At 41.6% G+C, this 13,069-nt stretch overlaps 1 protein-coding gene across 3 annotated transcripts; it reads right to left on the reverse strand.

Annotated features, from left to right (window-relative positions):
• Window positions 1-80: 80 nt before the first annotated feature.
• ubp1 (upstream binding protein 1) lies at window positions 81-12,905 on the reverse strand. Of its 3 annotated transcripts, none has more exons than XM_079367632.1 (16): window positions 11,772-12,905; window positions 9,501-9,652; window positions 8,455-8,531; window positions 8,147-8,252; window positions 7,946-8,052; window positions 7,658-7,810; window positions 7,415-7,525; window positions 6,261-6,371; window positions 5,941-6,047; window positions 5,803-5,857; window positions 4,586-4,676; window positions 4,416-4,506; window positions 4,217-4,335; window positions 3,967-4,109; window positions 2,476-2,527; window positions 81-2,315 (listed from the first exon to the last, which is right to left on the reverse strand). In XM_079367632.1, exons 1-16 carry the CDS (start codon window positions 11,885-11,887, stop codon window positions 2,278-2,280), a joined length of 1,629 nt encoding a protein of 542 aa, XP_079223758.1. In that variant the 5' UTR covers window positions 11,888-12,905; the 3' UTR covers window positions 81-2,277. The 3 variants fall into 3 exon arrangements, with proteins under 3 accessions (XP_079223758.1, XP_079223757.1, XP_079223756.1); XM_079367631.1 differs by having other exon boundaries at window positions 4,586-4,679; window positions 6,261-6,368; window positions 11,772-12,902; XM_079367630.1 differs by having other exon boundaries at window positions 4,586-4,679; window positions 11,772-12,901.
• Window positions 12,906-13,069: the final 164 nt, after the last annotated feature.

The following is a 13,069-nucleotide window of genomic DNA, read 5'->3' on the forward strand; positions in this document are numbered from 1 at the left end:
GATTTCCCCACACAGCACATTGAAGCACAATGCTTTTTTCTGACTAAGAGATACGTAAACATGATGAGGCAGGACACTAGTGAAAGTTATGAAATCATTTATTCCCAGCACATGTGGTTGTGTACATGTCCAGCATACGATACAGTGCACATGAGAAGCATAATCATTAACATTAGGCTGTACATGAACTGTGGTCACCTCTCCTGCTAACACTGTATCACATAGACTTACAAATGACAGGGTCAGGTCTTCGGGGGACCAAAACTTGGCGTCACATCCATTCTATTACTCACAAATTCTTCGAGTCTATGAACACAGTTAACTTTGCCTTGTAAACATCACAAGAGCTACAGTCCTGGCTCTGGCGCATGGTGAGACATAAACAGCAATTTTTAGTCTCCAAATAATGTTTTCATTTGTTCTCCTTCTTAAAGGTGAGTATAACGAGGTTGTGGCTGTAGGACTACTGACTAAACATCAAGCTTCAGTTTTGTGATTTTTCAGTATAGACTTGGTCTCTAACTTTTGGAAAAAAGGAGGCGTTAACTCACCAAAAACAGAGTTTATCTCCCTCCCTCCTTTAACCACCTCCACATGCTCTTTACTAAATAGCAAGCTAAAAACTTACATCATACCAACGGGAAAGAGTTAATGACAACTGACATAATTAAGTTTTCTTTGAAAGAAAAAAAAACAACAAAAAACATGCTCACACGCATGCACACACCATCTGACACTTTGAGGCGCGCAACATGTATGTAAATTGCCAGACATTGTGCAACAAAATCTAAAATAAGAGGGCGAACTAAACTAAGGACCTGTGTGACACTTCATGTATCTTTTCAAAAGTAAAGGCGCAGCAAACAAATACCTTGCTCTTTCGTTACATTAAAAACATTTTGAAGATGGAGGTGGAGCTGCCATAATTTTCTAGTCATCAGTTACAGATGATAGAAACAAAGCATCTGCTGTGATACATTTCTACCAGCCTCCTATGCGTTTCTAACAGAGCAGATCCTGAAATTGAGGGGTTTATGTAAATGCAGAACAAAAGCAACTCTACTAATTGAGAGTTTCATTTACCATTTAATCAATTTGACAAATGCTCCAGTGACCAAGGTGTACAAAGTCAAGGAGGTTTTTTTCCCCTCAGAAAATGCCTATCAACCTGAAAACTGTTTGGTCCACATTGAAGTTTTTTTTTTTTTTTTTTTTTTTTTGGGAAAAGGCATCCTTGTCCATGAGTTAGTTTTCAGAAGATTTGTTCCTCTGTTTTGACATTTACATATGGGCAACATCCCAAAAGGAATACACCTCACTCCTCTATAGCATTGTCGCTGAGTCAGCACAGAAAACAGAGCAATCAAAGATGACGTGCATGTCCACTGTGTTTGTGAATGTGAGCAAAAGTTAGGAGTTAAAAAATAAAAGCCGATATGGCACCAGAAACAAGTAAATTCAATGAGAGCATCAAACACATTTGATCCATAAATAAAGCATCAACTAAAAACAGTTAAAGCGCAAGTCAAACAGAACACATGTTGAGAGAAATGGATATGGCCGGACTTTATATCAAGCGAATGAAGTCAGTCCATTTGACAAATTCCAAGAAAAAATAAAATGTTTATGACAACATCCATAAATTTGTCCTGAATATTTCAGGGGTCATCCAAGTCAGCCATCAAAAGAATGGTTTATTTAGACAACTCTCGTTGAGAATGTCAAGCAGAGTAAGTTGGGTTTCTCCATGAAGCAGGTTAGTGTGTTGAGATTGCATGCTGTTCAGCAGTACAGGTTATCAAATACTGGCCTAGTGCTGGTTGTGTGCGCTGTGTAGGAAGGGCAACGAGCAATAAGGAAACTCTGCTTTCTTATTTTTAATTCCTCCTTCAAGCTTGAACGCAACTCTAACCTCTCTCCTGGAGCCTCACCCTCCCTCAACCCAAGCATTTAAAAGGCAAAATAAAACAATAAAATAAAAATACATACAACATTATTAAGTTTCCTCTGACTCCATATCCCCCTCCGGTCTCTCTTCTTTTAACTAATCTTCTCAGTTAATAGTGTTTTCAATATGAAACAGTGGACACACCCATGTCAGATTCTAACATTTACATGGCTTTTTAGCAGTCTCTCTCCTCTCCATCTATTGAGCCATTCAGAGAGAACAGGAGGAAGTAGGAGGAAAGAGTGGGAGGCAGGTGAGGGAGGGACGGAGAGAAGGCTTCTGCTCCAAAACAGAGGGTGACGTATTAGTGATGCCATCTGTCCTCCACACTACTTTAGGATTAGATGGAGTCCTTCACCCAGTTCATCTGTGAAGGAAGGAGAAAGAGCTTTATGAAACCCACGTCCAGGGGGATCTACTGAACTCACAAAACAAGCACTCATTCTTGAAAATTGAGATATAATCCTGTTTTGGGTGTTGTTCCATTTTACAAATAATTCAAATAAAGAACTGCAGTGTGAGCTCACCTTTCACACTGCTGATCAAAAAACAGGTTTCGTCAGACAAGTTGTAAACCATCTGTAAAACCCACAAGACAAGTTAAAATGTGTCTGCAATGGACAGCGGTTATACAGCTACAAAACGTCTGTATGAGAATGTAAATGACATGCAAATGAAGTCAGTCGTGATATACAGCAGATGAGTTGCTGTTGAACACTGAACAGTCAAAACAGCCTTTCAATTTTTCTCTACACAAGGAATCTAAAATAGTACTTTTCCAAGTAACCAAAGACGCTTTGACAAAAAAAAACAAAAAAAAAAAACTATCATTGTAAAGGGGAAGGAGTTAAAGTAGGAGTTAGTAATAATAGGCGATGTTGAAGGTGTGTTTTTGAAGATTTCTTGAAGGAGGTGAGTCTCAAATGTTTTTTTGCGGGTGGGAGTGTGCCAGTGGAGGAGCTCAGACGAGTAGGGGGGAGCCAGGTCATGGGAGGGCTTTGTAGGTGAGCATGAGCAGTTTGAAATTGATACGCTGGAGGATGGGGAGCCTGTGGAGGTTTTGAAAGACAGAGGTGATGTGGTCTCTGAGAACAGTAGAGCCATCGATGGTGAGGGAGAAGTTGTTGATGGATTTGATGATGGATTTTAGGCTGATGATGACGACCTCTGATTTGTTGCAGTTGAGTTTGATAAAGTTGGTTTAGAGCCAGGATTTTACTTCTGTGATGCAGTCAGTGAGGATTGAGTGAGTTGCTGGACTGATTTCTTTGGTGGCAGTGAAACTGGAGTCCATGGCGGTAAGTTGATAAGTAAGACCGTAAGTTGTTAGCGATAGCTGCTAACATTAGCCTCAGTGACCAAGAGTGGAGGCTAGCTGGGCCAGCTACTGGAGCAGACTAGTGGCTAGACTGTGAACAGTGGGCCGTAGGGTGTCCAGGAAGGGGCTACCAGTTGTGGTGGATCAGCCAGTTGTGTTGACTACAGGAGGATCCGGTAGATGGAAGCAGAGATGTGAAGCCGGTGTTGACAGGCAGGCTGTGTGAATGCTCAAAAGTGAGTTTTAACTTTTAAGATTAAACTAAAGTTGTAGCTGAAGACGGTGTGACTCAAGAGACAGAGGGATAGGTCAAAATAATACTGAAAGAATTGAAAGTAGTCAAAATTTAGGATTAGATTGAGAAGCGGCACTCCAGCGTCCTCTCACGTCCGGGGACAACGGTGTTAACAAGTTCATTTAATCAAAAGTCTCCTCCAGTTCATCTTTTTGTTACAACAACAAATTGGTTTAATTTTTTTTATTCTAATACCTTTTTTTTATATTGTTGTCTTTTCTTTCTTTTCCTTGTAAAAAAAAAAAAATGTCTTCACATTGGTGTGTAAAGTACAAAAATAAATAATAGATCACAAAAAACAACAAATTGCCCTCTGCTGGTAGGACATTTTCAAGGTGATGATTGAGAGAAGTTTTTCAACATACGTGTTTATATGCATGTGTGTGTGCGCGCGCGTGTTTTCACCTGGTCACTGAGCAGGATAAGTATACCAGTAGGACCCTGTCTGTACACCTGGTTGATCTTCCCAAGTGGAAGGCAGCACACACACGCCATCTTGCGGATGAGTTCTGCAGCAGTGAGGTCCTCTAAGTAGAGAGCATGGTACACTGAATGGGAATACAAGAGAGACAAGGTTTTAAGGTCAGATTAATAAGCAAACAATGAATCACTCAATGACCTAACATCACGTTTAGGATGCTGTTGACAAGTTTACCGTGTAAATTTGAGGAAAGGCTGGATTCTTCGTTTTCATTGGTGCCCTGTGTCTCCAGCAGAGGGCTCTCCGGAGGAGACTCCTGACAGACATACACAGTCAACCTGGGACGTACCGACCTGCACACACAGATTCAGATTAAAGCATTGACACACACAGAAGCAACTTAAAAAGTAAAAATGCACACTTCATATCCCACCTGGATTTGAGTGCATTGAAGAGTCTGATCCCATCTGCTGGTCCGCAAATCTGGACCAGGTCATCCCGGGTTAGCTTCAACAAATCAGAACCTATGCATCAAATAAGAGAAAAGGTCACTTTTACTCCAGCGGTTACTACATCCCATACTGTGTGTGTGTTTGTGTGTACCTGAGAAGTGAGAGAAGAGCCGTGTGTAGGAATTGAAGCGGTTTTTCAGCAGCCACTTCTGTGTGTCCTGTATGGAGGCAGTGGGGCTCAGCTGCTGCACAGGACACAGACAAACACACCATGTGTTATGTAATGAAACAACTTTTCCTCGCCAATGAGTCTGATAATTATTTTACTTTATTTGGTCATACTATGTGAAAAATAGTGAGGTAAGAGCTGTGACAAACAATAATTTCACATTCATCCAAAAAAGAATCCTATTAAATGATATTGAAGCTGAAATATTTGTAAAACTATCTGTTGGTCAACCTTACCCTTCGATTGTTTATCTTATTTACAATCTAATGGTTAGAGTTCTGAATGGTAAAATTAACCTTAGTTTACATGAAACCTGTCATTGTGAAACAGCAAATCTGTGTGACTAATAAAAACAAAGAAATTCATTTCACATTCAACGCTGATTGGAAAAGAAGCTTCTAAATATTAATTGGAAGCTGTTGTGATAAACGTTTTATTTTGGCGAGTTTAATGAATATAATCCAAAAGTTGTTTATCATTATTTCATTATAAGTGTTAGCACTAGACGTCACCACCCCAGTCATTTGTAGTGCTGTGTAATATCTGACTGAGTTCCAGAGTATTTTAACTCGAGTTTCCTTACAACGTACCTCTGACAGCTTTGGATGATATATTTCAGCCTCAGTGACAGTAACATAGAGAGCCACATTGAGCCAATTAAAGCAATAATTCTGTATAATTTTACATCTCAATACAACTACATGGCTCCTGAGCATTTTGGGTCCTTTTCAGTTGAAGGATAACATATGTAGTGAACATATGATGTTTACTAATTCTAATACTAATCTAGTTATATGTTAGTTAATGTTTTTGTTGGTTTTCTCACACAGCTCCACAATAAAGAGATCTAATTGGTCAGTAGTTTGGTCTCATCACAAACAAAACCTGCTCTGAAATAGTTCAGTATAAGTTACCATGGTGATTTCCCCCGAGAAGAAGTGTCCCACCTTGTATTACTGATCACTCAACTTTAACCCTAAAGTGTCATAACAGCAATCCCGCTTTGCAGTATACAATGCAGAGCAGCTGTAGGAGCTCTACTCGTTGACCTGACATTCAATTTCTCTACTCTTATAGTTCAAACCATAATTCTGTTACTCGACTGGTTTACAGTTTTAATATGACAAGAGCCAACTTACCTCAGAGTTTCCTTGGCTACCAGGGTCTGCCTGGTGATTGGGTGAGGAAGAATCACTACAACACAAACGAAAACAAGAGTGGTGAGAGACACAATAAACCTCAGTGAAAGGAAACACAAACAGAAACATGTAGTTTACCTGTCAGGTACTGAGGAGGTTGTGTAGGTGGAGAGCGGGGCGGAGCTGAAGGTGGGAGTAGCTGCCTGGTTGGGGCTGACGTAGGCATTATCTGGCCATGGGGAGCACTAAGGAGTGAAACGTATAGAGATGCACGAAAAATCTTAGAATGTATTGTTAATTAATCTTTGCAGCATCTCCACCCAAAACAAGTCTGATACATGAAGATGACGGGTCTGAAGAGCTTTCTTTGAAGCTACAGCCAAGATGTCTAAAGAAGAGGTTTAGGGTGTGTGTGTGTGTGTGTGTGTAGCAGTGGGGGAAAAGGAGCTGGTCCTTACACTGCCTCTCTTGGCCAGGGAGTCGCCACAGTCAGCGGGAAGTGTCCGCTTGCTGGACTTTTTCAGCTCGTGATCGCCTGCATCCTCTATGATGGGTTCAAGTCTTGTCTGCTTGTAGACATAGAGCAAAGGTTAGACTGCCAAACAAGCACAACCTTCAGAAACACACTTAGTCAGTGAGCCTTCATGCGACATACTGCATACACTTTTAATCACAGGTTTGTTTTTATATAAACAGTATGTGTGACGTAACTGGACTTCCTTCAGTTTTGTTTACAGACAGGAAAACAAGCACGTTTAAACTACAATCCAGAACATGATTCTTCCGTAACACGGTGTGTATCTATCTATTCATATCTCAAGATTACAGTCAAACCAAAATCTTCAATGCGTGTGACCATACACCCTATATAGAAGGGTAAGGATAACAGTGATCGACAGACAGAGCCGTAACCATAGTTACTCACTCGCAGCCGCCGGCTACACACTGAACAGGAGAAGAAACCGCTGCTGACAGAAATATACAGAGCCAGGGAGGTGACGTGAGCTTTTTTTTTCTTTTTTTTTTTCTTCTTCTTTCTTTCCTCACCACACACACACTCTTTGTATTTTGCTTATCTGTTCAATACAAATATTAGCATTTTAGTGACTCACAAATCTTTATCACAACCTGTAAGTTAACTATTTGCAAAAGCTTTTTATTTGTATTGCGCTCACCCGTTCTATGAAATCACACCCACGTTTTCTAACTTGCATGTGCGTCTTTATTTTAAAAAATTAAACTCAGACTATTTTGGCAGCCATGTTGCTATGACATCGCTTGCTCAGGGTGGAATGGTTGCTTCAGGTTTAAGGCATGTTGACCTCGCATAATCTGAGCAACTCTTTTCATTATAAATCTTCCCAATAAATTCCAACACACAAACAAATGCTGAGGTAAAACTTGCTGGATCCATGACCAGCTTATAAAGTGTCATAATACGAGGTCCGCACATAGACAGTAAGCGCAACCTTAAACTGCGCAGGTATACTGTCACGCAACACATAGACTTCCTCTTTAGGTTTAAAAAACTGACACATGAAAGATGAAAATGTGTTTAATATGGGGACTTTAAGCCAGCTTGATGTTCAGTCATTAACAGCTGCGTACTGACCTCTGACAGGATAGTGGTATCATAAGAAGGTTGGTACTTTTCCTTCTCTTGCGGTGTGCGTTTCTCCATCTTCTCCCTGTCAGTCTTTTGCTTACGGTCCGCCCCCTTTGGCTAAACAGGAAGCAGAAAAAAAAAAGAGACCATTAAGGAAGAAGAATAAAGTCTTCAAGCGCTTGCATGAGATGTGGTGTAAATCTCCCCCTCTATAATAACAAAAAAAACACAAAAAAAACCAGTGTGCACCTTAAAGACTTTAATTTGGCAGGAGGCGGAGTGGAGATGTTCTGTGTACTCTCCTCCCTCTCCCGGGGCAAATGTGTCAAACTGGATCCTGAAGGGGACGCCCTTCTCTCCGCCATGCTTCCTGGGAGTGAACTCTGTGCTGATGCAGTGCACCTGCAGACAGGGTGTGATCAAAATCTGTGTTTGATGTTAAAATTAGACACACGCACACAGAGAGAGAGAGGGAGAGAGAGAGAGAGAGAGGGAGAGAGAGAGAGAGAGAGGGAGGGGGGCTGAAGTGTGTGTCACCTGCACAAAAACAGAAGTTCTTTTGTTCAGGTCCCACAGAAACTCTGCCGCGTTCAGCTGGGAGGGGTGAGTCTTTGGCTCCACGATGCCCACTGACATGGGGATATCTGTCTCGCACACACACGCACAGATATTTTGATTTAGAATAACACACATGGCACAGTACAGTATAAGTATACTTTTCTTGCCAGGCATCATTACCTATGTCAAGGAGACGGTCACCGGGACGATTCCATTTCCAGCCCTCCAGCTGCTGGTGCTCTGTGTACTGAAGCCGGCGATCATGAAACACTACCCGAACTATGCTCTACACACACACAAAAGAGAAACTTAACAATCACAGCTCTGAGTTCTCCTCAGACAATCTATAGAGCAAAGACTTTTGAAGTTGGGAGCACTAAGAAAATTTTAATTTTTCATTATTAAATGGACAACAAGTAAAGACTTTAACCTAGCCTCACATCAGAAATCACAAAGAAGCTACAGATACACTGAGAGGATCTTCTCACCTTCACCATCTTGTTAGTGAGCTCTGGTAGCTCCCCTTGATTTCTGTTATCCAACATACGCACCTCATAAGACTGGCCTAGAGGGAGAAAGAGAAAGAATACAAATATTTGAGATTATTTAATCGAGATTTTTTTTTTTTTTTTTTTTTAAATCATGAGGAACATCCGTGCACACAATCTTGATGTCGATATATGAATAGAGTCAAAACGTTCCGGTCTAATCGACCAGTTAAACTACCTCCATCAAACATCAATGACAGCGTTTTATTCAAACTTGGCTGATATTTTATTTGGAGTATTTTGATTCTGTTATCCTATGCTTTAAACCTTTTTTCACTCGACTTTATTAGTAGTGTGCACAAGCATAAGGCCGTTTTTTTTGGCTGTATTTGACTAAAATGACTCAATCTAAGCCACAAAGAAAGTAAAGTTGAAGTCATGTTCTCCATGTTGTCCACCCGTCTTGTAAACAAAGCCCACTTCATGATCATGTGAAGCCATGTGTGTTATTTTGGCTACGAGAAGTAACCGTGCTCAGGCCCAGTTAGTCCTGGAGCAGAGTGAGTGCAGACCAGCGGGGAAACGGGGACAATCATGCTTAAAGCATGATACAGAGCACCTGGGTCTCGTGTGAATGAGCCCTAAGTTTCAGAATGGGAAAAGATTCAGTTTCATTTTACCCTTTTGTTTCTGGTCTCAATCTTCTTTATAATCCAGTCCTTGCAAACCACTGATGCAGAACTTGTTATCAATGCATATAGAAGTGCTGGCACTTGCAAAATTTAATTTGTTCAAAACTATGGCGATTGTTCAAGCTGATGCTGTATCCATCTTGCTACAGTTTAATTGTTTATCGTCAGCAAGAAGAAAAAAAAAAAGAAGATCTTTCCTTAATATCGAAAATGCACCAAGTAGAGTCTAGATAAGAATGTAAACAGGACTTTAATGGAAGGATTCTGCACTGTGAGACATGCAATGAGCTTATAAAAAAAGCTGTTAATCTGCAGTGCTTATCATATGTTACTGTTTAAACACAGATGTCACACCTTGGTTTAGGTATGTGAGCGTCTCGTCATGCAGCTTGACAGCAGGTGAGGTGGCGGCGCACAGCACATACTGGAATGGGGGATTTTTGGTCTCGTTTTCAGGAGGAAGGCTGGAGTCCTCCTGTTTGAAGATGGGCAGAGCCAGAACATCGCTGAGGGAGACAGAAGAAAGGAGGAACAGAAAGAGATCACCTTGACGGTCACGCAAAAACACGTTATTGTTAAAGAGCATTTGTGGCAGTGTGAAAGTTGTTCCAAAAGCACTTTAAACTTTATTTTACTTGACTTGTTGCCTCTTAATGTGGTTAAACTAGCTTATTATTTACCATTAATTTAAGCTTTCATTGAATCTATACAAACATGAAGAATACATCCAGATGGGAACAATCAGGATGTCCTTGCAGAAAGCAACAAGACACTTTTTTTTTTTTAATTCTTTAAAGTGGGCATTCTTGTTTTTCATGCATCTCTTAAACATGTTAACACTCTGGGATATTTAAACTGTTGCATTTTCCTTTTTTTGTGAGACAAGACTCGCCCTTTTCGTAGTCCGGAAATATCAAATGGACTGGCTTATTTTAGGCTCTCAATCGATCAAATGGCTCTCTTATTATGTATGCATGAGGCCGCAGAGGGATAAATGAACAAAAACGTCCAGAGACAGCCTGAGCTGCTGACGCTGACACACACACTATCTCTCACAATTGGCAGCAACTCTAGACAGGCAACCTGTCCTCAGCTCACCCTGACAAATGCTGTGGGATAGTCCACCTAGTGTGCGTTTATGTATAATTGATTGCAGAAAAGGAGTTTTATCAAAACAAAGAAATTCAGATCATGGCACCTCAGTACGTGGAAAAAAGCACATAATGCTGTTTTTAACCTGATCCAGACTTAGATGAAAGAAAAGTGCCCAACAGCACCTTCCACCCAAAACAACTTAAATCTTCAAACAACGGCCTGCTGCATTAATTCAAACCCCTTCTTGCTGGTGTGATTTGCTCTTCAGATAGGGTGCACAGCTCTTGGCAGTGCCAACCTGGGTGCTCTGCAGCCCTTACTTGCCCCACTGCCCAGGAAACCTACGTCTGCTTCCTGAAACCTGAGGAGCTCGTTGCACCGAGACATTCTGTTCCTACCAGCTGCTAACTCCGAACCTGCCCTGTAACTCACCCCAACACCACAGACCCCCCCCCCCCGCCCCCACACACACACGACTCCATCCTGCTTTCACTTAAAAACTTCAGTGCAACTCATCATTTGTGACTTCATAAACTTGCTGAAACTCCTCCACCACACACACACACTCTGATAAATGCACTCAAGAAAACAAATGGCTGACAAATGCTCAGGTGCTCACCTTTGCCACCTCACATATAACACAGTGCACACATACCAAGAGTAACTAAATTGAACAGGCACTTTACAACAATGCTATTCAGAACCCGGCACAGTCCCCCCCAGACTAAAGCCATTCAAGAGAAGGACAGGAAATGTATCCATCTTCTACAGACACATTATCAACAGGTGAATACTTTTGTCTACCTGAATCATGACACCCGAGCATTAGTGGAAATCCTTCAGTTATTTAATTAAACTTACACCAAGGGAATATAGCTTAATGTCAAAAAATGGATGACCAACTAATTATTTTGAATGCCTGTCACTCAGCAACTCGGCATGTACAGTAAAATGTCTTTTTTTCATATTTCCACGTCACAGTTTTTTGATTATCATTACTCAATAGGAAGACAAGATGTTTTAGACTTCAGTAACTAATTGTGAAGAAAAATGCATCCTTTCATTTCAAACGTGGATGTCACGGAACATTTCATTGACAGCTTCTGTTATACTTCCAAGTCAATAAACCCTACATGCATCTTTTGCAATAGAAATACAACACAGATCTCTCTCCATGAATGTTATATACAACACTCAAAGCCATACATTTGTTCTGATAAATCTGCAAGAGTGAGGTGCCAAACGAGGCCTTTCTTGCAGACTCCCTGATATTATGAAATGTACTGTAGCTTTGGTTATGTTTTTGGAAAACGTGTACCTTTTTTTGCGAAAGTTTGGAATAAAAAAAATAAATTGGTCCCTGGTCGCATCACCCTGCAAATCCTTAAACAAAGAGAAGTGATCATACTCGGTACAAAAGGAGGATCAGTCACAGGCAGGGGGATGTAAAGTAACCTCCTCGTGACACTGTGTTGTTCTCGTATCATGTTGATGAGGCTGGCTTTGCTATGTTGACTCCGTGTGTCTAACCTCATGCTGTAGGCTCCAGCCCCAAGCTCCTGCCCGATGCCTGACAGGCTGGCGTCGAAGTCGTGCACCAGCCCCGACTCTATCGTGGCGTCGTCCATCTTCAGCACCCAGGCCATCGGCCCCAGCTCCTTGTCCTCGGCTTCTACTCGGAGGGCCGCCAGTTTGCTTCAGGTACGAGGGGTCGGCTAGCAAAGAAGTGTGCTGTACACCTTGTGAGCAACACCGTGTTGAGGGGAAAGTTACGCTGCTAGCCTGTTAGCTGCTTCTTGGCAAGCTGGGAAGGCGAATTGATAGCTTTCCGTGCAGACTGGATGTGCCGCCATAGCTCCTCTCGAGGTATTGGGTGGGGGGATTGTTTATCACACAACTCGGAGCTCCCCTACTGTCTTATATAGTAACACTACGTTAGACTCCTCTTAGGTAGCTCAACGTTAGTCGTGACTGAAGAAGACGCAAGCTGATTGTCAGCATGCTAACGTTAGCAAACAGCTAACTAGGTCTACAGAGGCAAGTCAAGTCAAGTGGACTAACATGAATCTAACAGCTCAGGTGTTTCCCTCCCAGGTGAAACAGTACAACTAACGTTAGCACAGAAAAATGCAACAAGGTATGATTGTTTTAGTTCACTCGCCGCATCCCGCACAGCTGTTGCTACCTAGCTGCCAGGCTAACTAGCATCAACTTGACTTGCTTTGAATCAACCGTGAGATGTCCGGTGACCTAAGAGCAGCTCTCCGCTGACCGGACCATCCCAGACTGCTCTCCTCCTATCACCGCCGAGGCTCCCAAAACCTTAAAACGCAGTCCTGTAACCATCCACGACGAAGCGACTGACACAGAACCAGGCATCAACATGGCTCCCTCAGCACATATATATATATACTATCCGTCTGTGTGAAGCCTCGCAGGGCTGCAAGGAAGAACGCCAGGACGTTGATCGACCAATCAGCGTCCGTCTTCTGTGCCAAGCGCAGGGCGATCGTCCAATCAGAAACCTCTGAGCTTCCGTCATTGTGTCCATGGGGGGTCCCACTCATAATGTGTGCTGTGCCTCCCACAAAATATCTGAAACTTGAAAACATCAACTTTCTCGTCTTGTATGACTGGCTATATATTTTGCATTTTTACATTTGTATTCATACTCTATTCATTGCACTGTAGTATATATTAATATTACATTGTTATCATATTATTGTTATTATATCTATACATATTTATACGTATTGTTTTATATTTATATTCTCTACATTGCACAGACGTATATAACAGAATATTGTATCTATTGCACTATATTATAA

Source organism: Symphodus melops, assembly GCF_947650265.1.
Source record: "Symphodus melops genome assembly, chromosome: 18".
Classification (NCBI taxonomy): domain Eukaryota; kingdom Metazoa; phylum Chordata; class Actinopteri; order Labriformes; family Labridae; genus Symphodus; species Symphodus melops.